This window comes from Stegostoma tigrinum, chromosome 34 (assembly GCF_030684315.1).
Source record: "Stegostoma tigrinum isolate sSteTig4 chromosome 34, sSteTig4.hap1, whole genome shotgun sequence".
NCBI classification, from domain to species: Eukaryota; Metazoa; Chordata; class Chondrichthyes; order Orectolobiformes; family Stegostomatidae; genus Stegostoma; species Stegostoma tigrinum.
In genome coordinates, this window is record NC_081387.1 from 12,913,077 (window position 1) to 12,935,930 (window position 22,854).

Genomic DNA, 22,854 nt, shown 5'->3' on the forward strand with positions numbered 1-22,854 from the left:
GTCAATTTCGTTATATTTCTATCAGGTTATCCTCAGCCTCTGACACTCCAGCAAAAGCTATCCAAATTTACCCAACCTGGTATCAGTGTGGATTTCACAAGCTTCAAAAACTCCCCTTCCCCTACTGCATCCCAAAACCAGCCCAGCTCGTCCCTGCCTTCCTAATCTGTTCTTCGTCTCACCTATCCCCTCCTCCCACCTCAAGCCGCATCCCCATTTCCTAACTACTAACCTCATCCCGCCCCCTTGACCTGCCCGTCTTCCCCGGAATGACCTATTCCCTCCCTTCCTCCCTACCTACACTCGCCTCTGCTGGCTCCATCCCTCTTTGACTGGTCTGTCTCCTCTCCACCTATCTTCTCCTTTATCCATCTTCGGTACGCCTCCCCCTCTCTCCCTATTTATTTCAGAGCCCTCTCTCCCTCCCCCTTTTCTGATGAAGGGTCTAGGCCCGAAACATCAGCTTTTGTGCTCCTCTGATGCTGCTGGGCCTGCTGTGTTCATCCAGCTCCACATTGTGTTATCTCTCTTGGGGACTCCCTGTTAAACTGATGGCCCCCTAGTTTTGCTGTCGCTCACAAATTTGGTAGCAGGGGCGAATCAGAGTCATTCAGGTAACCTGACTGGACTAGACTCCAGAAATCCAGGCTAACACTCCTGGAAACCTGCATTCAAATTAATTGTGTTCAATGAATAAGTCGGGAATTGAAAGCTCGACTTAGTAATGGTGACCACAAAACCACCATCGATTTGTTGTATAAACATGCTTTGGTTCTCTAATACCTTTTCTGCTCTTGCCTGGTCTGGCCTACATGTAACTCCCAGACACACAGTGTCATGGCAGACTTTTAATTGCCATCCGAAGCAGCCCCTTTGCTCAAGGGCAGTTAAGGCTGGGCAAAAAGTGGTGACTTCTTGCCAGAGATGCCCTCATCCCATGAAAGTAAAGTGAAAACATACGGAAGCATCCTGTTTGCATTCTATCCAAATGACTCATGAATTTTAAAGTGCTTGCCTTCATCAGTCAGAGCACCGAGTACAGGAGTTGGGGCGTCTTGTCTCAGCTGTACTAGACGTTGGTGAGGCCACGTTTGGAGTACTGCGTGCTGTTCTGGTTGCCTTACTGTAGAAAGGATATTACTAAACTCGGGAGAGCGCGGAAAAAGTTTACTAGGATGACACCTGGACTGGAAGGCTTGAGTTATAAGGAGAGGCTGGATGTGCTGGCGTTTTTTTCCCCTGGAACGTAGGAGACCGAGGGGTAACCTTGTAGAGGTCTATAAAATTACCCAGAGGCATAGATAAGGTAGGTAGGCAACTGCTTTTCCCCAGGGTAGGGGAGTCAAAAACTGCAGGGTATAGGTTTAAGGTGAGAGCGAAGAGATACTTAAAGGGTCCAGAGGGGTATTCCACCCCCCCAGCACCACACACAGAGGATGGTGAGTGTCTGGAACATGCTGCTGGAGGTAGCGGTGGAGGCGAGTACAATTTCTGCCATTTAAGAAACATTTGAATTGGTACATGGATAGGATGGGTATACAGGGCCATAGACCAAACGCAGGCAAATGGGACTAGATTAATTGTGAAAACCGGGCAGCATGGAGAAGTTGGGCCGAAGGGCCTGTTTCCCCACTGTAGACCTCTACAACTCCACTGGGTCACTCCTCAACCCTCTATTTTGAAAAGGAACGCAAACAGCCCATTTATCCTTTCCAGATGGTTATAACCTCACATTGCTGCTGACAATCCTGTCCATAACCTGGTCAGCAGATGAAAATGTTGCAGAAACTACCTGTGTGAAACGGTGTGGTCCCACACGAGAGTTAACCCCTGAAATTCCTGGCAGCTACAAGACTAACCTGTGTTAGTTCCAGGGTAAAAATCCCTGGCCCTTTGGCAGCTGCAGGGTTAACACACTTCTAAACTTCTATTGATCTGCAGCTCCGCCAAAACTCTGGTGCATTTATATGGCATTGTTAGTGTTATGATACACTCCCAAGTGGTTTCATAGGAGCAATTACGAAACAATGAGCCACCTAGGTAGGTGTAAGTTCATGTGACGAAAGAGTAGTCAAATTCCCTGATTATAAGTGGGAATGCTCCCTGAGGCTCGCAAAGGAGGGTCAGTATCTCCGAGGGTTAGGAGGCTGTGAAATTGGAGCTAAGGAGGGCTGTGACCATGCTTAGCAGACCCAGAGTCAGTACAGGTCAGTGCACTCGGGTGTGGATTGATGAAGAACAACTCTGTCTCAGTTAGCACGCAGACAGCTGTGTTTTGGATACCTTCACAAGACAGAATCAGGCACCAAAGTGCATTGGTGCATGGCTACACACCTGAATTGACCTTCTGGTTGGGGGTTACAAATGTAAAACAGTTGATTTAGGTGCCATTGTCAATGGGTACATGAGTAGGAAGGGTTTAGAGGGATACGGACCCAACGCTGGCAAATGGGACTAGGTTGATACAGAATATATGTTCACTATGGACTAGTTGTACTGACGGCTCTATTTCTATGCAGCACAGCTCTATGGCTCTAAGCGAAATGTGCGGTGGGTGTAAACGGTATCAGTGGATGTACTTGGATTTAAATTTTCAGGAAGTACTGTTAAGGTGTCACATCAAAAGTTCTTGTTTTTTAATTCATTCTCGGGATGAGGGCATTGATGGGTCAGTCAACACTTACTGCCCGTTCCAGAGGGGATGTTGCTGGGGGTCTGGAACCATCTACAGCCCAGACCACGTAAGGACGGTCCGAAAGGACATTAGTGAACCAGATGAGTTTTTTCCAACAGTCAACAATGGTTTCATGGTCATCATTAGACTTTTTAATTCCAGACTATCTGTCTTGTTCTGAAAAAAAAAATTTGAATTCAAACCCCGTCATTACCAGCTGGGTTCTGGCCCCAGAACATTAGCTGGGTTTCTGTGCAGCGATGATATCGCTAGGCCGTCACCTTGCAGAAAATGGAAGCTCACAGGGTATAGGGTTTGACATATTGGGACACATAGAAGATTGGCTAGCACAGTAAACGTAGAAGGATCTTTTTCTGGTTGGCAAGGTGTAATAATTGGTGTAGCATGGGCATTGGTGCTCCATTGTTGACAATTTATATAAATGACACAAGGATAGACAGGAAAGTACGTTTTATGTAAGGACTTAAGGAGGGAAATAGATATGGGCCGTAAGGAGGGAACTAACTGTACAGAAAAATCTAGGGCTAAAGCTCAGGGTTGCTTGCGCTACAGTGGTAGCGTCCCTACCTCTGAGCCAGGAGGCCCGGCTTCAGGTCCCACCTGCTCCAGCGGTGCATAATAACATCTCTGAAGAGGTTGACTAGAAAAGACCTGAATGCAGTACTGAGGGAGTGCTGCACTGTCACACATGTCTTTGCATCAGATCGGATGCTGGCCTTCACGGGTGGATGCAGCCTGGAGACAGACTGTATCAAGGTTTATAACATCATGAGGGGGAGTGTATAGGGTGAATAGCCCAGGTTTTTTCTGTTTTTACCCTGCCAGGGTAGGGGAGTCCAAAACTAGAAGGCGTAGGTTGAAGGTGAGAGGGCTAAGAATTGAGGGACCTGAAGGGCAACCTTGTTATGCAGAGGGTGGTGTGTGTATGGAATGAGCTGCCAGAGGAGGTGGTGGAGGCTGGTACAATTACAACATTTAGAGACAACCTGGATGGATATATGAATAGGAAGGGTCTTAAGGGATATGAGCCAAATGGTGGCAAATGGGACTGGATTAAGACTACTGGAGACTATTCCATCAACACAGACTAGATGGACTGAACAGTCTGTTTCCGTGCTGTACATTTCTATGGCTTTGCAGTATGGGGGCAGGGGAAGAAATTCACATGCTTTTGGCACTGCCCCCCCCCCCCCCTTTTCTGAGGGAAGAAGGAATTCTCATCACCTCTCCCTTTAAAAGGAAGTGCTCTCATCACCTCTCCAAAACCTCTGGCTGTGGTTTGCGAGTTCAATTCCCGCTCCAGTAGCTGTTGAGGGAGCGCTGCCCCTCGCTCAGTCGTGGACGGTCCCCATTTGGCTTCTTGGGTTCCCGACGGTGGACCGATGGGACGTTAGTCCCCAGGGGCGCGAGAAACGTAAATGCCTCCAACCGCGTCGTTGAGAATGTGTGGATTTATTCTGTAGTGAGATGCGGATGGCTCTGTTTCTCATTGCCGTTAAACTGGGCCATTTCAGAGGGAAGTTAGGAACTGAGCACATCGCTGAGCTGCACGTGGGGATGTCCAGCTGAGGACGACCGACTTTAGGACATTGGATTGTCTATCTCGTTGCTTCAAATTGGAAAGTGCTGAGGAGTGGAGTGAGTTGGGGTGAGGGGTGCTAGCGTGTGCAGATTGGCATGGATTTTCCAGACCTCTGTGTTGCAGTGCAGACTACTTGGCAGACAACTTGAGGGTGGCACTTACAAACATTTGTGACAATGACCAGATCGGGGCCATTTGGAGTTCCGAATTAGTGATAGCCTTTGAGGGATCAACACTGTCTGGGATTCCTACGGAGTCTCCCCTCTACGACCTCCCGAGTGTTGGAATAAAGGAATGACACCCCCTCTGGCACCGCCCCTGTTACTTCTCTAGTCCAACTTTAGGACTCGGTTATACAGGGAGAATGCAATGGTTATCCTGCACCACGTACCGCATTTGGATGAATGCCTAACCAGATTCTTTTCATCTTTTATTAATTCCACTTTTTCCATTTACTGCACTGGGTCAGAATTAACTCGACTGAGCGAAGGGTTTATTGATCTGCCCTAAATTCATGCTTTCTCAGCTTGACCCTCGCGTCCTTCTCTCTCGATTTATTTTCCACCTCTTCCGACCGTGTGTTTTCAACCGGTAGAGTGTGGCGATTTAGAGCAGAGGGGCCAGGACCCTCATCCTGCTCGATCTCCGAACCACAGAACGACTGCTGCAGCGCAGAGGAGGCCGTTCAGCCCATCATCAGCGTGCTGGCTCTCCAAACCAGCATCTCGCTTTGTGCCAACCCCACGCCCCCACCTCTGTCTTCTCCCCTGCACATCCGAATAATATAACCATCTTGTTCCCTCCACAATGCCTCAGCTGAATCTGCCATCACAGCCCCTTTGGTGTTTGTATTCCAGTCCCTAAGCCCTCGCTGTGCTGGAGGGGAAGAAAAAAGTTTCATTTTCTCATTATTATCTCTTGCCAATTGTTATAAATCTTGCTGCCTCCCACCCGCCCCAATCTCAGATATTTCAGCAGCAGTTTCTCTCTCTGGACTCCGTCCTGAGTCCCTCGTGGTTTTGAGTTCCTCTGTCAAATCTCCTTCTTGTCTCTAGGGGGCACAGTCTTAACTTATCTAGCCTCCCTCTTCCAATGACATTTCTCGTAGTTCCTGAAACCCATTCTTGTCAATCTTTCATGGAGTGAACCTCCTCCCTAGTGTCCTCCCATCCTTCCTAAAGTATGGCACGCACGGTCGGATGCAGTACTCCAGCTGAGGACACATTAGCGATCATAGGTTCAGTGTAACCAACAACAGATTGCATGCTACACATGGCCCCTCTCCCAATGGTCTTCAGCTCACTGCCTCTGCGTTTACGCCATCATTTGCCCCTTGTCCAGCCCTGTGTGTGTACAAAGTACTTCCTCATCTGAGGCTTCAGAACTGCACATGGACGCAAAATGTCTGCTCGAAATTCCCAGCAATGCAAGATTTTTCATGTCCCCACAGCTGTCTTCTCACCAGGCTGCCCCCAACAGCAAGGAGGTAAAGGTGAGCAGACTCTCAGTGATTTGGCAGAATGTCTCATCACCAGAACTCTCCAACAAGCAGCAGGGCATTGCTGGGCTGGTGGTGAGAGGGGCACTAACTGTGGGATTCTTCATGTGCACCAGGTCTACCTGTGCCACCATCATGCTGCCCTCAAAGCGGTTATGGTGGTTAGAGACTGTCTCTCACCTCCTGGAGGAAGGTGGTTCCTTCCGAGCTACTCTGTGTGCTTATTGGTCTGTTCCCCAGGCCACACACCAAGGCAAACGTTGACTGCACCTGGAGGACCATTTGGCCTACCTGAACCTTGTTGGTTTTCCAGAGCAAGGAGTTGACCCCGATCAAGTGTTGCAGGCTGGCACATTCCGAGGTCCAGGACTACGCGCTGAGGGACGCATTAAAGCCTGGGGCAGCTGCTGCCAAGGGGCAGTGGGAAAAGCCACCATCTAATGTCCTCCTGCTGAAGGTAAATGGGGGTCCGTTCAGTTAGCGGACCCTCCCAATGCCTCAACCATAGCGCAGTTCAAGTGAGAGATGCATTTGAGTTCAGTAGAGACAAACTTTACAGTTTGACTCTGTTTTTCTTGATACACTACTGTACAGAACTGAATTACGTTTGTGACGACGCATATATACAAAGATAATTTTATGATTGAAGTAGATTTTGAAATGAGAATAAAACGAGGTAAAGGTGGAGAAAATGTAGCCGAGCTTAAGGAGATTGTGCTCGTGTTTTGCCTGACCATCGTTTTCTGGCTCATTCCGGAACGTAAGAGCTAAAAGGGTCCAGCTCTCATTGATGGTGCATTTGCACTCTTCGATTTCACAGCCAACTAATCTCCATGTGTGTCCCTCAGTTCGTCAGCAAGGGATTGCATTTATTGACCTCCTTTCCCCTGCACTCAGCCAATGAGTCAGTATGCGTAAGATGGAAATTGAGGAAACAATTGTGATTGCCCGTACCATCCCCATGACTCTCTGCACTGGAAATCGCTAACCTCCCCACTAACCAATGTCCTATTTTGCAGTCAGATATATCCTGGAGACACTCATTTGTAAAATGCATGCTTCTGTGAGATGTTGACGCTGGTTTTGAGACCAGCAACTTCCCTTGAACTTATGGCTTGCTCGGACCCAGCAGGCAGCCAAAAGAGTCAACCTCATTCGCGGTGGCCTGGAGTCACGTGTAGATCAGACTGGGTAAAAATGGCAGATGTGCATTGATAAACCAAATGCTTATTACAGCAATCAACAGTTAGCTGTAAGGTGTTTGGCTCTGAGATTAGTTTTCCAGACCAGATTTATGAATTGAATTTAAATCCCACCAGGATTTGAACCCAGATGCCCCCAGACCTTTAGCCTGGGCTCTCGAATTTGAATCGTAGAGTCCCTACAGTGTGGAACTAGGCCATTCAGTCCATTGAATCCATTCCAACCCTCTGAACGGCAACCCACCCATTCCCATTCCCCTCTGCTTCCCTTAATCCCTGTAACCCCTGCATTTCTCACGGCTAACCTACCTATCCTGCACATCCCTGGACGCCATGGCGTAATTTAGCACGGCCGATCCACCCTAGTCTTTGGACTGTGGGAGAAAACCGGAGCACCCGGAGGAAACCCACGCAGACACAAGGAGAATGTGCAAACCCCACACGGACAGTCTCCCGAGGGTGGAATCGATCCTGGGACCCTGGTGCTGTGAGGCTGCAGTGCAGCTAAATCACTTGTCCAATAGATGGGCTCCTGCACTGTCCTCGTGAGATTGATGGGGTTTTTTTTTACATCTACTTGGCCGGGCGAATTTGGTTGGAAAATTTCCCAGGTCTGTAATGGAGGCATTGATGGACAGGTCAGCTATGATGAGATTGTGTGGACGTGCATTATCCGGTTGGCAACTCCCAGATGATTTGAAATCTGTTACTTGTTCTCATGCCCCGACCTGTATAGCAATGAGTTGTTGGCAACGGAGTACAAATCGGAGCATTATACCTAGTCCCGTCAGGTTCCTGAAAAGTGATAATGGGAACTGCAGATGCTGGAGAATCCAAGATAACAAAGTGTGTAGCTGGATGAACACAGCAGGCCAAGCAGCATCTCAGGAGCACAAAAGTTGATGTTTCGGGCCTAGACCCTTCATCAGAGAGGGTTGAAAAGGCATGTTGGGTTAAAATCTCCATCCCTACCTGCCCCTGATCTAACAGGGTGATAGAATTGTCTTGAGGGGCTGAATGGTTTGAGTGTGTGATGTTGAAATGTCTCTTTTCTTTCCAGAAATGAGGAGCTCGTAACGAACGCTAGTCCGGTCCCCGCCCGAGTTTCCTCGGAATGATGCCATTGCCATTGATCCTCCTGTTGCTAGGGGTGACCACCGGCCTATCGGGAGCACAGGTCAATCTCGGTGAGTACTGAGCAGCTTGTGCGGTGCAGGATGAGAAGATGCAAAGACCCGGTGGCTATCTGATATTGGGCCCTTGGAATGAAGGTCTCGCTGTCAACGAGTGATCCATTTTTCTTGGGCAATGACTGACCTCAGCAGAGTCAGTTTGGTGAGGTTAGTTTGCTGGTATTAAAGGGCATCAGTGAGGACACGACTGTGTGCACCCTCCACCTGCTGGCCCAGGGCAGCATCTAGAGGGGTGCAACAGTCGTTCACTGGACTAGATCCTGGATTTTTTTTGTTATAATTCACTTGTGGGATGCGGGCATCGCAGGCTGGGCCCAGCATTTATTGCCCATCCATAATTGCCCCATTGAGAAGGTTGTGGTGAGCTGGCTTCTTGAACCGCTGCGGCCCATGTGCTGTGGGTAGACCCTCAATGCCATTAGGGTGGGAATTCCAGGATTTTGACCCAGCAACATTCTGTGAAGGAATGGCAATATATTTCCAAGTCAGGAGGGTGAGTAACTTGGAGGGGAACCTGCAGGGGATGGTGTTCCCATGAATCTGCTGCCCTTGTCCTTCTAGGTGGTGGTGTATCATGGGTTTGGAAGGTGCTGTCTGAGGATCTTTGGTGAATTTCTGCAGTGCATCTTGTAGATAGTACACACTGCTGCTACTGAGTGTCAGTGGTGGAGGGAGTGGATGCTTGTGGATGTGGTGCCAGTTGAGCAGGCTGCATTGTCCTGGATGGTGTCAAGCTTCTTGAGTGTTGTTGGGGCTGTACTCATCCAGGCAAGTGGGGAGTATTCCATCCCACTCCTGACTTGCGCCTTGTAGTAGGTGGACAGGCTGTGGGGAGTCAGGAGGTGAGTTACTTGCCAGAGTAGTCCCAGCTTCTGGCCTGTTCCCTTAGCCACTGTGTTAATGTGGTGAATCCAGTTGAGCTTCTGGTCAACAGTAACCCCCAGGATGTTGATAGTGGGGGATTCAGTGATGGTAACACCATTGAATATCAACGGGGTGGTGGTTAGACTGTCTCTTATTGGTGATGGTTGTAGCCTGGCATTTGTGTGGCCTGGATGTCACTTGCCTGCCACTTGTCAGCTCAAGCCTGGATATTGTCCAGATCGTGTTAGACTGCTTCGAGTGAGACCCGTGTAGAAGGGGATGTGCCCTTGGGGGAGAGATTGAGCAGGTTCGGCCGCAATTCCTGCAAGTTTGATGTTTGAATGGTGATCTTGGCTTCTAAAGGGCCTTTCTCTAGCCAGCATTCATAATCTATTCCCAATAGCCTTCGGAGCGAGTAACGTCGTCGTCATAGAGCTGTACAGCACGAAAACACTTCGGTCTAAATCGTCTACTCCAACCAGATACCCTAAATTAATCGAGTCCCATTTGCCAGCATTTGGACCATATCCCTCTGAACCCTTCTTGTTCATGTACCTATTGGGATACCTTTTAAATGTTGTAATTGTACCAGCCTTCCCCACCTCCTCTTGTAGCTCATTCCCTTACAAGGCACCACCCTCTGTATGAAAATGTTGCCCCTTAGTTCTCTTTTAATTCTTACCCCTCTCACCTTAAACCTACACCCTCTAGTTTTGGATTCTCCTACCCTGGGGGAAATGACCTTGGCTATTCACCCTATCCACACCCCTCATGATTTTATAAACCTCTATAAGGTCACTCCTCAGCCTCCGATGCTCCAGAGAAAATATTGCCAGCCTACTCGGCCGCTTCCCTGGAACTACCTGGCAACATCCTTGTAAACCCTTTCCGTACCCCCCTCGGTCTTGCTTGTCCACCTCAGGGCAGCTAAGAGCCAACCCCGTTGCCTGCGGGCCTGGAGTTACATGGAGGGCCGACCGTGTTCAGTGGATTTCCCGAATTAAAAGGCCATCAGTGAACCAGCTGGACATTGTGTGGCAATCAATGATAGTCTCAGGAAATCGTGACCAGCTTTCAATCCCACATTGTTCCTTCTTGTGAAGATCGAGTTGATTGAATTCAAATTATCTCCAGGCCACAGTGGGATTTGAACCAACATCTTTCGAGCAGGGCCTCAGGTTTGCTGGTCTCATGACGTTACCACTACCAGTCGAGCTGAGCAAATATTTTCCCTTACTGTGGAATCTAGAACATAGAGCCAGAAAAAGGGATGGTCTGTTTTAGACCAAGGGAGGTAGTGGGGACAGATTTCTTCCCTCAAAACGATTGTGACCGCTTGGAGTACTCTCTCCTGGTCAGTTTTGATGTGCTCTAAAGTCGAAGTTTTATTCTGGAGGAACTCACCTGGTCTGGCAGCATCTGAGGAGAGAGGGAGAGAGTATGATGTGACTCTGTTTCAGCTCTTCAGACTTAATAAGATGTGTGGTCATTCTGAATTGTTTCCCGCCTGCACCACAATCCATTACCCCACTCCAACACGTCCAGAAGGGGCCTTGTAGTTTCGTAGAATCCCAACTGTGTGGAAGTGGGCCATTTAGTCCATCGAGACCACCCTGATCTTCGAAAGAGCATCACATGCAGGCCAATCGCGACGCACCTATCCCCGTTAACCTGCATTTTCCATGACCGACCCACCCGGCCTGTACGCCCTTCAACACTATGGGGGAATTTAGCATGGCCGATCCACCCTAATGCGTGCATCTTTGGACTGTGGGAGGAAACCGGAACACAGAGAGGATGTGCAAACTCCATGCAGATACTCGCCCGAGGGTGGAATTGAACCCAGGTCCCTGGCGCTGTGAGGCAACAGGGCTAACCATTGAGCCACCGAGCCACCTATAGTTTCCCATCGCGCCCAGGTGTCAATAGAGAGGGAGCATACCAGGATCACACCAGCCCTGGAGGTATTTAGAAAGGTGGGCACCACACCATTCCAATCCCCCTCTCTCTACCCTTTTCCCTTGCTTTTCTGCTGACTGTACTACCCCTGGTGATGTTGTGCTTCTAAATTGTTCTCCACGTTAGAAATATGGGCAACTTGGTGCCAGTTTTTTTAAAAAACATAACCTTCAGAGGTGTGTGATAGCATCTCTCGAAAGAAGATTTTCAGGTAAAGGGAGGAGCTTTGTGCCCAACCCTTAATTGTGGTGTATCTCTCTGCCAATGTGCCCAATTATTTGTCCCTTTCACCACCATGGGGTGAGAGAGACTATGCCCATCATGCCTCTGTCAAATGATCCAATTCACAACACCCCAACCCAATCTCTTCCTTGTCCTTTGCCCAAATATGGTCAACATTTCCTCCTCCCCCGCTTTGTTTAATCTCTCTTTGGTATTTGTTCCATTTCGTTTTGGAGAGTCCTGTTTAAATTTGCTCAGAAGCCCCCCACCTCACGCAGACCACGAAGAAGACAGCTCCTACTCTCCTTCAGAAAGGAACCCATACCATACCACACCTCACCCCAACCCATTCCCATCGTTTTCATTTTCTCGCAGTCATTTTAAAATATGTGTACCCTGTTTCCTGACCCGCTGGCCAATGGAAACAGGCCCTCCTGCGTTCCTGTTCTGACAAAATCCTTCAAGACTCGGAGGCCTTTGGGTTAGGTCTCACCTCAATCTTGTCTGTCTACACCCCATCCCACAGCAGACCCACCCACCCCCTCCCAATCAGATGTTGAACTCCCCCTGCTTTCAAGTGTCTTTGAGATAAGGAAGAGGATTAGGAATGGGATGGGGATGAAAGTTGACACAGCGAAAAGCCTTTCAGAGTCATGTAGCACACAAACAGAACCTTTGGTGCAATCAGTTCATGTTGACCAAGATTCCCTAACTGAACTAGACGCATTTGCCTGTTTGCCCTCCAAACCTTTCCTATTCACATACCTGCCCAAATGTCTTTCAAATGTTGTAACTATACCTTGTGTTTACCACTTCCTCTGGTAGTTCATTCCACGAACCAACCAAAAGTTGCCCCTCAGCTCTCTTTTAAATCTTTCCCCCCTCACCTTTAAACCTACGCCCTCTTGTTTCAGATTCCATCACTTTGAGGAAAAGACCTTGCCTATTCACCTTTTACAGAGTCAAACAGAAATAGACCTTTTGGTCCAAACAGCATCTTAAGAGCACAAAAGCTGCTGATGAAGGGTCTAGGCCCGAAGCGTCAGCTTCTGTGCTCCTAAGATGCTGCTTGGCCTGCTGTGTTCATCCAGCTTCACACTTTATCTCGGATTCTCCAGCATCTGCAGTTCCCATTACCTTTGCTCCAACCAGTCCATGCCGACCATAACCTCTGAAAAAGCAAATAAATTGCCCCTCCTGTTTTTTTTATCTTTCTCCTCTCATCTTTAAAAATATGCTCCCCTAGTCTGGGAATCCCCCACCCTGTGCCCCTATAAGACCACCCCTCGGCCCCCTAGGCTCCAGGGAAAAACGTCCCAGTTTATCCAGCCTCTCCTCATAACTCCAGCCCACCAGTCTCGGGAGTACCCTGGTAAATCTTTTCTGAACCTCTTCAGATTTAACAGTAGTCTTTCTGTAGCAGGGCAAACAGAACTGTACACCGTACTGCTCAGACCACGCAGTACAGGAGCCGGACTTCTGCCACGGTGAAGTCTGACAGGACCTTTCACTGTCTGATGTTCAGCTTTTGAATTCTGCAAAAGCTTGTCATCGCGTCCCGCAGTTGGACGGGTGTGGGCTGGGGGTGTTGGCGCGGTGGCAGCGAGAGAGAGGAACGGGGTTTGGAGTCGATCTTTTAGTCGTTTATCAGTTGGAAACCTTTGGTTCCCTCGGTGACGGAGGGGATTTTCTCAAGCCAGCGACAGTGAGCGCTAATCTGCGCTCCCCCAAGCTCATTTTCCTTTTTATTAAACGGCTCCCTTTAATCCGCTTAAATCGGGAAGGCCGGCAGTGAGCATTCAGGCAATGGCGCCCAATGTTCCCTGGAGTTTAGTAGAACGGGAAGCGATCTGGCTGAAAACTTGGGAAAATTCCTCGCAGGTTCGAATGCCCTGTCTGGGGAGTCCTGAATTATAACTCCTCCTCTGTGGAGTGTATTGGAAGTGGAATTCGTATTAGGTTTATTGTAATGTGTACTTGAGCTACAGAAGAACAGGAGTCCAGTTCAAAAAAAAGTCCACAGTGTCGCTGACACTGCCATCTTAGGTACCCAGGTACAAACCTTGGGTACAAAAAAAGAGAATAAATGAGGAAAGTTACGCTACGTTACAGGTATAAATTAGGAAAATAAGAAATAAAGCTAAAAAGGTAGACATTATAGCCTTTCAGTAAGGGTTTCCGTGTGGTCTGACCAGCCTTCACTGGTTCCCAATGGATAGCCACCTTTGCTCTGGGCCCACAGACCACTGTCTTGGCTCTGCTCCGGGCCACTGGCAGAAGAGGAAAAAGCCAGAAGGGAGCGGCAAGAAGAAACAAGGAACGGACGGACGGACAGAGTAGGCCTGCTCTGCCTGAAGCGGCCTGCTCCGCCGCCAATTCGATTAGCCCAGTCCCCACAGCCCTGCAACTGCCACCCCCTTCCCCGCCCGACTCGACAGCAGGAAACCTATCTCCTTCCTGACTTTGCTGCAAATGATTTGGAATGCTTTGTCCCAAAAATGCACATCTCCCGTTTTCGTTCAGGAAAACGGCTCGATCGCTTGTGAGGTGCGGATTGGGTACTTAATTGTATTTGGGACAGCGGGTGTTAACCGCAGATTTACCACACTCCCCCGCCCCGCCCCGGTATATCAGATGGAGGAACCCTACCCAAGAGAGAGACCGAGGATGGGCAAGCGAAACTGTGCAGATCAGCCCTATAGTGCCCCAGGGATGGTAACTTCTACCTGAGCTCCTATTTAAAACCAAAAAGACAAGCTCAAACCAGCACGCAGAAAGCAGAGTTGAAATTGGATGCTGGTGCTTTATACATGAATAGGCTATTTCTCTTAACCACTGTTTCTCCCGCCTCTCGCTTTCGTTATTATTCAACTCTCCCTGGCGCCAGTCCATCAGCGAGCTCTGCACGAATTTCACTCCATCCTTGCAACTTTCCTGGTTTAGAAGAGGCTGACACCGACAAGAGACACACACACAGCGCTCCAGTCTGTGCAGTTGGAATTTCTTGTGTGTGTGTGTGAGAGAGGGAGAGTTTGTCTGTGGAATTGCCTTGCTCAACTGTGCTGACGAGATGAAAACAGTGTCTCTAACAGGGAGAGATGGGGCTCCCTTAAGGCTCTGCTGATTTGTCCAGTTAACCCCTTCGTTGCCAGGCGTTACTTTGCTTCATCGGTAGACCTGCAGGATTCACTCCTCTGCTTGGCTACTGACCATGTAATTGGTCCTTCCCTCTTGCCGTGGAAAGGGAGACATTTTACCCAATGTATCCAACCTTCCCCCCCCCCTCGCAGGCCGGGGGTGGGGGATACAAAACGACCGCCAGTTCTGAAGAAGAATTGGAGGATGTTCTCCCCGGAACCTTGGACTCGCCTTTAACCTCGATTAGTCAACGTCACTTGTTTATCGGTCACCTTACTCACAATCCCGAAGCAGGCCATTCGGCCCGTCGAGTCCACGCCGACCCTCCTGGACAGCATCCCGCCCGGACCCGACCCCGTTCCCTGTAACTCCGCTTCGCCCCGCACGTCCCGGAACACCCCAGGGCGAGTTCGCGCGGCCAGCCCACCCTCCCCTGCGCGTCGCCGGGCTGCAGGAGGAAACCGGAGCACCCGGAGGAAAGCTCCGCACGGTTGCCTGAGGGTGGAATCGAACCCGCGGGTCCCGGGCCTCGTGAGGCAGAGGCGCTCAGCCGTTGTGCCCTGAGCTCCTTGTGAACTCCGTGCGCGCCTCCAGACGGAAAGACAATTATTCTCCCTTTTCTCGGGCTAAAGCCTCATTTGCTCACCTTGCCCTGGCAGTGGGTGCCTGTGACCCGAGTTGGGGAGTGGGCATGGCTAGCATGAGGGTACCTGGCATTGACCCAGCATCGATCAGGGCTCAGCTAGCAGCACCCAGTCAGCCCGGGACATCTTGTGTCGACCTGTTTGCTAGACTAAAGGGTGTGGAGAGGGTGAAAAATACCCAGGATGATGCCCAGATTGGGACGCGTAATTAGCTACAATTAACTTGAATTGTTTTTGCTAGAGTTTCAGGGGCTAAGGAGGTGACCTGATAGAGGTGAATGCAATGATGAAGGGGCATGGAAAGTGTGGAGAGTTGGCGTCTTTCTCCCAGGGTGGAGATGTGAAATACTGCGGGGCATTCATTTGAAAGTGGTGTCGGTAGTGGGGTAGTATAGAGACGTGGGAGGCAAGTCTTTTCCCCCTACACAGGTGCCTGGATCGTGGCACCGGGGGGAGGTGGAAGACGGAAATATAATATGTAGACACATGCATAGACAGGGAACAGAGGCATATGGATAATGTGCAGGCCAACGAGATTAGAATGGCAGCGTGGTTGGCGCAGACATGGTGGGCCGAGGGGCCTGTACCTGTGCTGTGCTGTTCTATTCTATATCAACCACCTTACTGGCACCTCCGTCTCCCTGTCTTAGCCATTACACGTCACACCCAGAGCAAGCCATCCCCTGACGAAAATGTATTTCCTTCGCTTAGCCACTGAAGAGGCTGCACTCGCTTGCCCTCTTATTATTCGTGTGCCGACACTCGAATCATTTCTGTGTCGTTACGCACAGCAACAACCTTGGCCAGGAACTCTGGCAGCTTTTGGCTCGTCCAACAGGCTCAATAGTTACACGAGTTGGCACTGGTAGCGCCCCCATCCCTGAGCCCGGACGCCCGGGATTCTTCAAAGGCGTGGCGTCGCACCGTGAGCTGACTGGTTTGGAAAAATAAGCTGCGGCGCGATGGCACGTTAACGGGCTTGCGTTCCGCAGAGACCCCGGGGGGGCGAATTCGCTGGAGATGCCGGGCGCGATCCCGCCGTGGGAGTTCTGGCTTCGGTTAACTTTTGTGAGCTGGGAACGGAATGCCGATGTCATTGATTATAGCGATCATGTTGGCACAAAGCCCCATCTGCCTCTCGTTTTGTTCAGAGAGGGAAATTTGCCACCCTCACCCTCGCCCAGTGAGGCCTGACCATGTAGGTGTGGTGTTGACACGGTTGACTCCTAACTGTTGCTTCTGATAACTTTACGATAATTTCTTCATTTTTCTCATTTTTATTCTGAGGATTTTGTGCTGTGGCACCTTTGTACCTACCTTTTATAAGAACAGTTTTGTTTTGTTTTGCTAATTTATACCCAAGGTTGTGTATTTGAGTATCTTTGTACCTGATGGTACATAAAATAGCGTCAGTTTTACAGTTTTCACTGTACTGCCGTAACCCTGTGCTCAACAAACCTAGTTCTCATTCTCACCTCCTTCAGGGCTGCTCAAGCTAACCGCTGTGTTTCAGGGGCAGTTAGGAATGGGAATTAAATGCTGGTTCTGTCTGCCATGCATTGACTTACCGTTGACCTCAATTGAGGAGAAAGTCCAAACAGCATTTAAAAAACCAATATGTTGCCAATCCCATAAAGCTGAACCACCCACCCCCACCCCCGCCTCCCATTAACCTGGTAGGATCAGTCTGCATGTCTGAGCAGGAAATGTAAGCACAAATGCTATCGCTGTCCCGAGATTGATAGACACAGTGCTCTCGAGGTAACGAGGACGGTTGTAAACACAGTGTGAGCCATCCTCTGGTGTCCAACATAGCCAACAGGCCCCAGTCCTTAGTTATACAGAAATATGAAACCATGCTACATTGAAACACAGTGCACAGCTTTACTTTGTATCTAGCCTTGTGCTGGCATATTTGATGGAGAATGTGTTGAGGGAGCCATACTTTCATTTTAAAGGAATACTGGGAGCTTTACTCTGTACCCAACTCCAAGTTGCCCCAGTCCAGGGAGTGTTTGACAGGGACAATGAAGAGGCAACTTTTCAGTTTAAAAGAGTAGAGGGAGCTGCACTTTGTATCTAACCCTTGCTCTCAATGTGTTTGGGGCAGAGTAGAGATAGGTTTATATTAGATCTAACCCATGCGATAGCGACTGTGGCAGTATTTGATGGGACAGTGTAGGAAGAGCTTTACCTTCAGTTCAAAAGCATAGAAAGAACTTTACAGTGTATTTAACCCCTTCGTATACCCTGGGTATATTTGTTGGGAGAGCACAGAGATAATTATACACTGTCTTAGTGGAAATGTAAAGGGACTGGATTTTTACTGTATAAATTCAATTTCAAGAAGTTGGCACAATGCAAAGACAACAGCCCGGGTTTTCTTTCTCAAACTGGGATTGGGAACCTGGATACCTCGGGTGGGGAGGCGATGACCCAGTGGTATTATCACTCAACTGTTAATCCAATGACCCAGATAATATTCTGGGGACCTGGGTTCGAATCCTGCTGTGGCATGTGGTGGAATTTGAATTCAATAAACATCTGCAATTAAGAGCCTGGTGATGACTGTGAATCAGTTTGTTGGGGTTTTAAAAAAAAACCCACCTCATTCATGAAGGTCCTTTAGTGAAGGAAGCTGCCACCCTTACCCGGTCTGGCCTTCATGTGACGCCAGACCCACAGCAATGTGGTTGACTCTTAACTGCCCTCGGGGCAATTAGGGATGGGCAATAAATGCTGCCTGGCCAGTGATAGAACATAGAAAAGTACAGCACAGTACAGGCCCTTCGGCCCACGATGTTGTGCCGTGGAATAATCCTAATCCAAAAATAAAATAACCTAACCTACATTCCCCTCAATTCACTGCTGTCCATGTGCATGTCCAGCAGTCACTTACATGTCACTAATGACTCTGCTTCCATGACTTCCACTGGCAAAGTATTCCACGCACTCACAACTCTCTGGGTGAAGAACCTCCCTCTGACATCTCCTCTATACCTTCCTCCTAACACCTTAAAACTGTGACCCCTCGTGGCAGTCAGTCCTGCCCTGGGGAAAAGTCTCTGGCTATCGACTCTATCCATGCCTCTCATTACCTTGCACACCTCTCTTCCTCCTTCTCTCCAGAGAGAAAAGTCCGAGCTCAGTCAACCTCTCCTCGTAAGACAAGCCCTCCATCCCGTGAGTGAATAAAGAAAGGAAAACTCTTGGATAATTTCTGGGTCCAGACCCGGGGAATAATCCCCGGGGACAAGACAAACTCTGTGCCTGACTACCTGCAGAAGCCCAGCAATAAAGGCGCGCACCAGCCATGATGGGTCCTGCTGCGGTACGTAATCCAATGCAGGTTTCCCCAAATCCAAGCACTTTTCCAAAACAAAAATGGTATTTCCTTTCTCCCTGCCTTGAACCCAACAGCACCGTTTGGGTCTGCTGTTTTCCAGGTGGAAAAATATTGCCGTGTCTTGCTCTCCCTGATGAATTAGCGAGGTCCTCAAGGAGTTGAATGGGTTATTGCTCAGAAGTCCCCCTTGGGGACTTCTCTGTAAGGCATCACTGTGGCTGTAGGCCCTGGATGGGTGTGTCTGTGTGTGTGGAAGTGGGAGTATATTCCTGAGTACCACAGCCCTTGGCCAGGCAATGCCAGCTCAAATTAAAAACAGCTCAGCTTGGATTTGGGAAAACTGAAAGCAAAGCGCAGAAATTGCTGGTGAAACTCAGCAGGTCTGGCAGCTTCCGTGCGGAGGGAGGAAACCAGTTAATGTATTAAATCTGATTTTGGCCCTTTTTTGCAGAACTCCAGCCCTATGGCCTAAGGTTTGGGCTGGTGGGATTGAGAATTGCACGCAGTTGTTGGGGTTTGCGAGTGTATAAAATAAGGCTGTTCGACGGAAGGTTGAAGCCTCCAGAAACCTGACTGGGATGTCTCTTTTCCCCATGTCACCACGTCTGCACATTTCCAACAGGAGCTTTGCGAAGTTAGATACCCCCTCCCCATCACTACCGTACCCTCTCCTGCCTCACCGCCTCCCCATCGCTACCGTCCCTTCTCCTGCCTCACCCCCTCCCCATCGCTACCGTACCCTCTCCTGCCTCACCGCCTCCCCATCACTACCGTACCCTCTCCTGCCTCACCCCCTCCCCATTGCTACTGTACCCTCCCCCACCTCATGCCCCCCTCGCTACCATACCCTCTCCTGCCTAACCCCCTCTCGCTTGCGTCCCCCTCATTACTGTGCCCTGTCCTGTCTCGCTCCCCCCCCACCTCGCTACCGTGCCCTCTCCTGTTCCCCCCCCGCTACTGTGCCCTCTCTTGTCTCCCGCCTGCCACTCACTACCATGCCTCTTCCTGCCTCGCCCCTTATTTTTCCTCCCTTCCCACTCTTCAAGCCCCTCTACCCCTGCCACCTGGGACCTCTGCCACTGGGGGCGCTGTTTCCCAGCCGCAATACCAGGCAGCGGCCTCTCCCTCTCAACACGAAGATCCTACAGCCACTTTTTCTCCCCAGGGCTCGGGTTGCCCTCGCCTCCTTGGCCACCACTTAGCTCCCCGCCGCCCCCACCCCCGACCGCCGTCAAAACCAGACCGACGTGGCTTCCGTCTCTCCACTGACGGTGGGATCTTGCTGTACGCTGATGGGTTGCCGTGTCGTCAGCGCCATGCAATGGCCCTGAAACCATGTGAGAGGGTTGTGTTGGAAAAGCTTTCTCCCAGCATTTCTCTCAACGCTTGGCCTGTAACGAGAGAACAAGCCGCAGTGCTTCAGCTCAGGAGATTGCGGGGCCCCTCCCGTTGTCTGCGGACTGCTCAGAAACCCCAGCCTTCAATCGCTCACGTTGCACATTAACTTTTATAGCTGTTTACCAGAGAAACAGATTAGCAGTCGAGGAGCTGTTGAGACAGGAAGATTCTGGTGAAATGCATCTTTCGACATTAATTGTTAGCCGGCGGGGGGAGAGAAATGATGCCAAAGGTGTCCTTTCTCCGCTGCAAGTGAGAGCACATTTTAACCTGGGTTCAAAAATCCTGCCACAGCAGATGATGGAATTTGAACTCAATTTTAAAAAAAAAATTAAAATCTGGCCGTCGAGACTGTGAATCCATTGTAGGTTGTTGGGAGGAAAACCCCCGTCTGCTTTCTCTCCGCAGATGCTGCCAGACATGCTGAGCTTTTCCAGCAATTTCTGCTTTTGTAGCACGTTTAATTTGTCTGGCACCTGGGTTAGCTTGCAGGATGGTAGAGTCAAGGAGCTACAGAGCACGCAAACAAACCCCTCGGTCCAACTGGTCCATGCTGACCAGATATCCTAAATTAGTCTGGTCCCACCTGCCAGCATTTAGCCCATATCCCTCTTAAACCCTTCCTATTCATGTACCCATCCAGATGCCTTTTAAATGCTGTAACTGTACCAGCCTCCACCACTTCCTCTGGCAGCTCATTCCATACAAGCACCACCCTCTGCGTGAAAAAGTTCCCCCCCCAGCTCCCTTTGAAATCTTTCCCCTCTCACCTTAAACCCATGCCCTGTTAGTTTTGAATTCCCCTACCCTGGGGAAAAGACCTCGCCTGTTCACCCTATCCATGCCCCTCATGATTTTATAAACCTCTGTAAGGTCACCCCTCAGCCTCCAGGGAAAATATGCCTGGCCTGCTCAGCCTCTCCCTGTACCTCAAACCCTACAACCCTGATGACATCTTCGTGAATCCTTTCTGCTCCCTCTCATGTTTGCCTGACTTACACGTGGGGTTGGCAGAGAGTCAGGTCAGCAAGAGACAGGGATGTGTTTTCTAGTGGGCTGCAGAAAGGGTTAACTTTGTGTGTGTGTGTGTGTGTGTGTGTGTGTGTGTGTGTGTGTGTGTGTGTGTGTGTGTGTGTGGGAACCGGCCGCCCGTAACAGGGAAAACTGTGAAATGGTTTCCCCCAACCCCTCCTTACGTTTCACTTGCAAGTTTGATTCAGGCCAGAGCAAGCATACCCTTGCCTTGACCTCTCGTTTCCAACCCCCACCGACCAACAATGTCTCTCCATCCTTTAGCCACCTCCTGTTGACTCCACATTCCAGGTGACGATCCGAGAGGTGACCTTTGACCAGGATTTGGCATTCAGCGCGCAGACACGGCGGTGTAGCCTGATCAGTTGCCATGGTTACGCACCGCGACTTCACAGGACCTCCCCCCCCCACCCCCCACCTTTAGGGGTGACGTGCCACTTCATCCGTTAGCAGAGTTACAACTTCAGCAAGAAATAACAGCTGCTTCAATAACCCAGTTAGCGTTTTTACCAAGCGCCAGGTTGGTGGGGCGGTGTGTCTGGTGGCGGAGGGGAATGGAGAGCAACGTGCATTTCTGTAGCATCCTTTGCCACCCCTGAATGAGACATTGCTATTGCTGTTACTATGGCAACCTGTGGCCGCACAGTGAGATCCCACCAACGCGTGCGTGATGCAATGGTGAGAATAACTTGCGCTTTTGACAATTTTCTTTTTTTTTTGGAAGGATAATAATTACCCACGACACCCCAGCTGCCCTCTTGAAACAGCTTTTACACCCAGCGTCTTAACTAAAAGGGGGGATAGGTCCCAACACCTGGGCATTCCACGCCAGTGTCAGCCTCCATTTTGTCTTTCTGTCTCCTGGATTGGGATGTGGAACTGGACCTGCTGGATCAGTTAACTCAAGTTAACGCCCACCCCTCAGAAGCACGCTGTGAGTAAAATCGGACCAGACTGGAGTCAAGTGGGCGGCACGGTGGCTCAGGGGGTTAGCGCTGCTGTCTCACAGCGCTAGGGACTCGGGTGCGACTCCCGGCCTCGGGCCACTGTCCGGGTGGAGTTTGCACATTCTCCCTGTGTCTGCCTAGGTATCTCTTCCCCCGCTCCCCCTCCCCCCCCCCCCGCCCCCAACCCTGCCATGCGTTTGGGTTTCCTTCCACAGTCCAAACCTGTGCAGGTTAGGGTGGATTGGCTGTTCTGAATTCCCCACAGAGTCCGTGGATGTGCTGGCTAGGTGTGTCACCCATGGGAAATTCAAATGTTATAGGGAAGGGGCAGTTGGGGGAGGTGGGTCTGGGAGGGACACTCTTTGGAGGGTGGTTGCAGACACCGTGGGCCGAAAGGCCTCCTTCTGCACTGGGAATTCTAAGTCTGGAACATGACGCAGGGGAGGAAGTGTTAAACCCATAACTGGCCCTGATTGAAAGATGACTCAGGTGCTTTGCTGAGAGATTTTCTTTTGGTCTCCGTTAGAGTTTAGCCTTCAGCTGCCTTAAGCTGCATGTTCCCGTGATGAAAACCTCCCAATGCGAATTACTCCATTTGCTTATTTTGATGAAGGCCTCGAGAGGGGGACAATGGATTTTCAACAGCGGCTTCAGTGGATTTTCCTCACCTACACCATCCCAATTCGAGCCCTCTATCGCTTTGGAAGCAAGGCCTAGGAATCATGGCGGGCTTCCTGGCCTGGGTTCCCTAGAGGCCCAGGCCCTACATCTAACACCTTGTCCCGGGCCTTGCCTGGAAGGTTGATGGCAGCAGATGCGCTCTGCCAGCATTTTATTGCCCATCCCAGTTGCCATCTGGGCGATTAGGAACCACATTGCTGTGGTTCACCTGTAGGCCAGACCAGGTAAAAATGGCAATTTCCTTCTCTAAAGGTCATGAGTGAAGCAGATGGGTTTTTCCAGTAATCGACAGTGGATTCATTAGACCCTTAAATTTTTAAATATTGAATTCAAATTCCACCATCTGCCATGATAAGAAAATGTGGAGCTGGATGAACAGGGTCTAGGCCTGAAATGTCAGCTTTTGTGCTCCTAAGATGCCGCTTGGCCTGCTGTGTTCATCCAGCTCCCGAG

The 22,854-nt window shown here is 50.0% G+C and overlaps 1 protein-coding gene across 6 annotated transcripts in view; it reads left to right on the plus strand.

The window, feature by feature from the left end:
* LOC125446303 (discoidin domain-containing receptor 2-like) overlaps window positions 1-22,854 on the plus strand; it is a 179,412-nt gene that overhangs the window by 74,965 nt on the left and 81,593 nt on the right. For all 6 annotated transcript variants that reach the window (XM_059639757.1, XM_059639755.1, XM_059639759.1 and 3 more), the window contains one exon: window positions 8,038-8,164. In XM_059639757.1, the coding sequence (XP_059495740.1) occupies window positions 8,092-8,164 (73 nt within the window). In that variant the 5' untranslated portion in view covers window positions 8,038-8,091. The remainder of the gene's footprint in view (window positions 1-8,037; window positions 8,165-22,854) is intronic.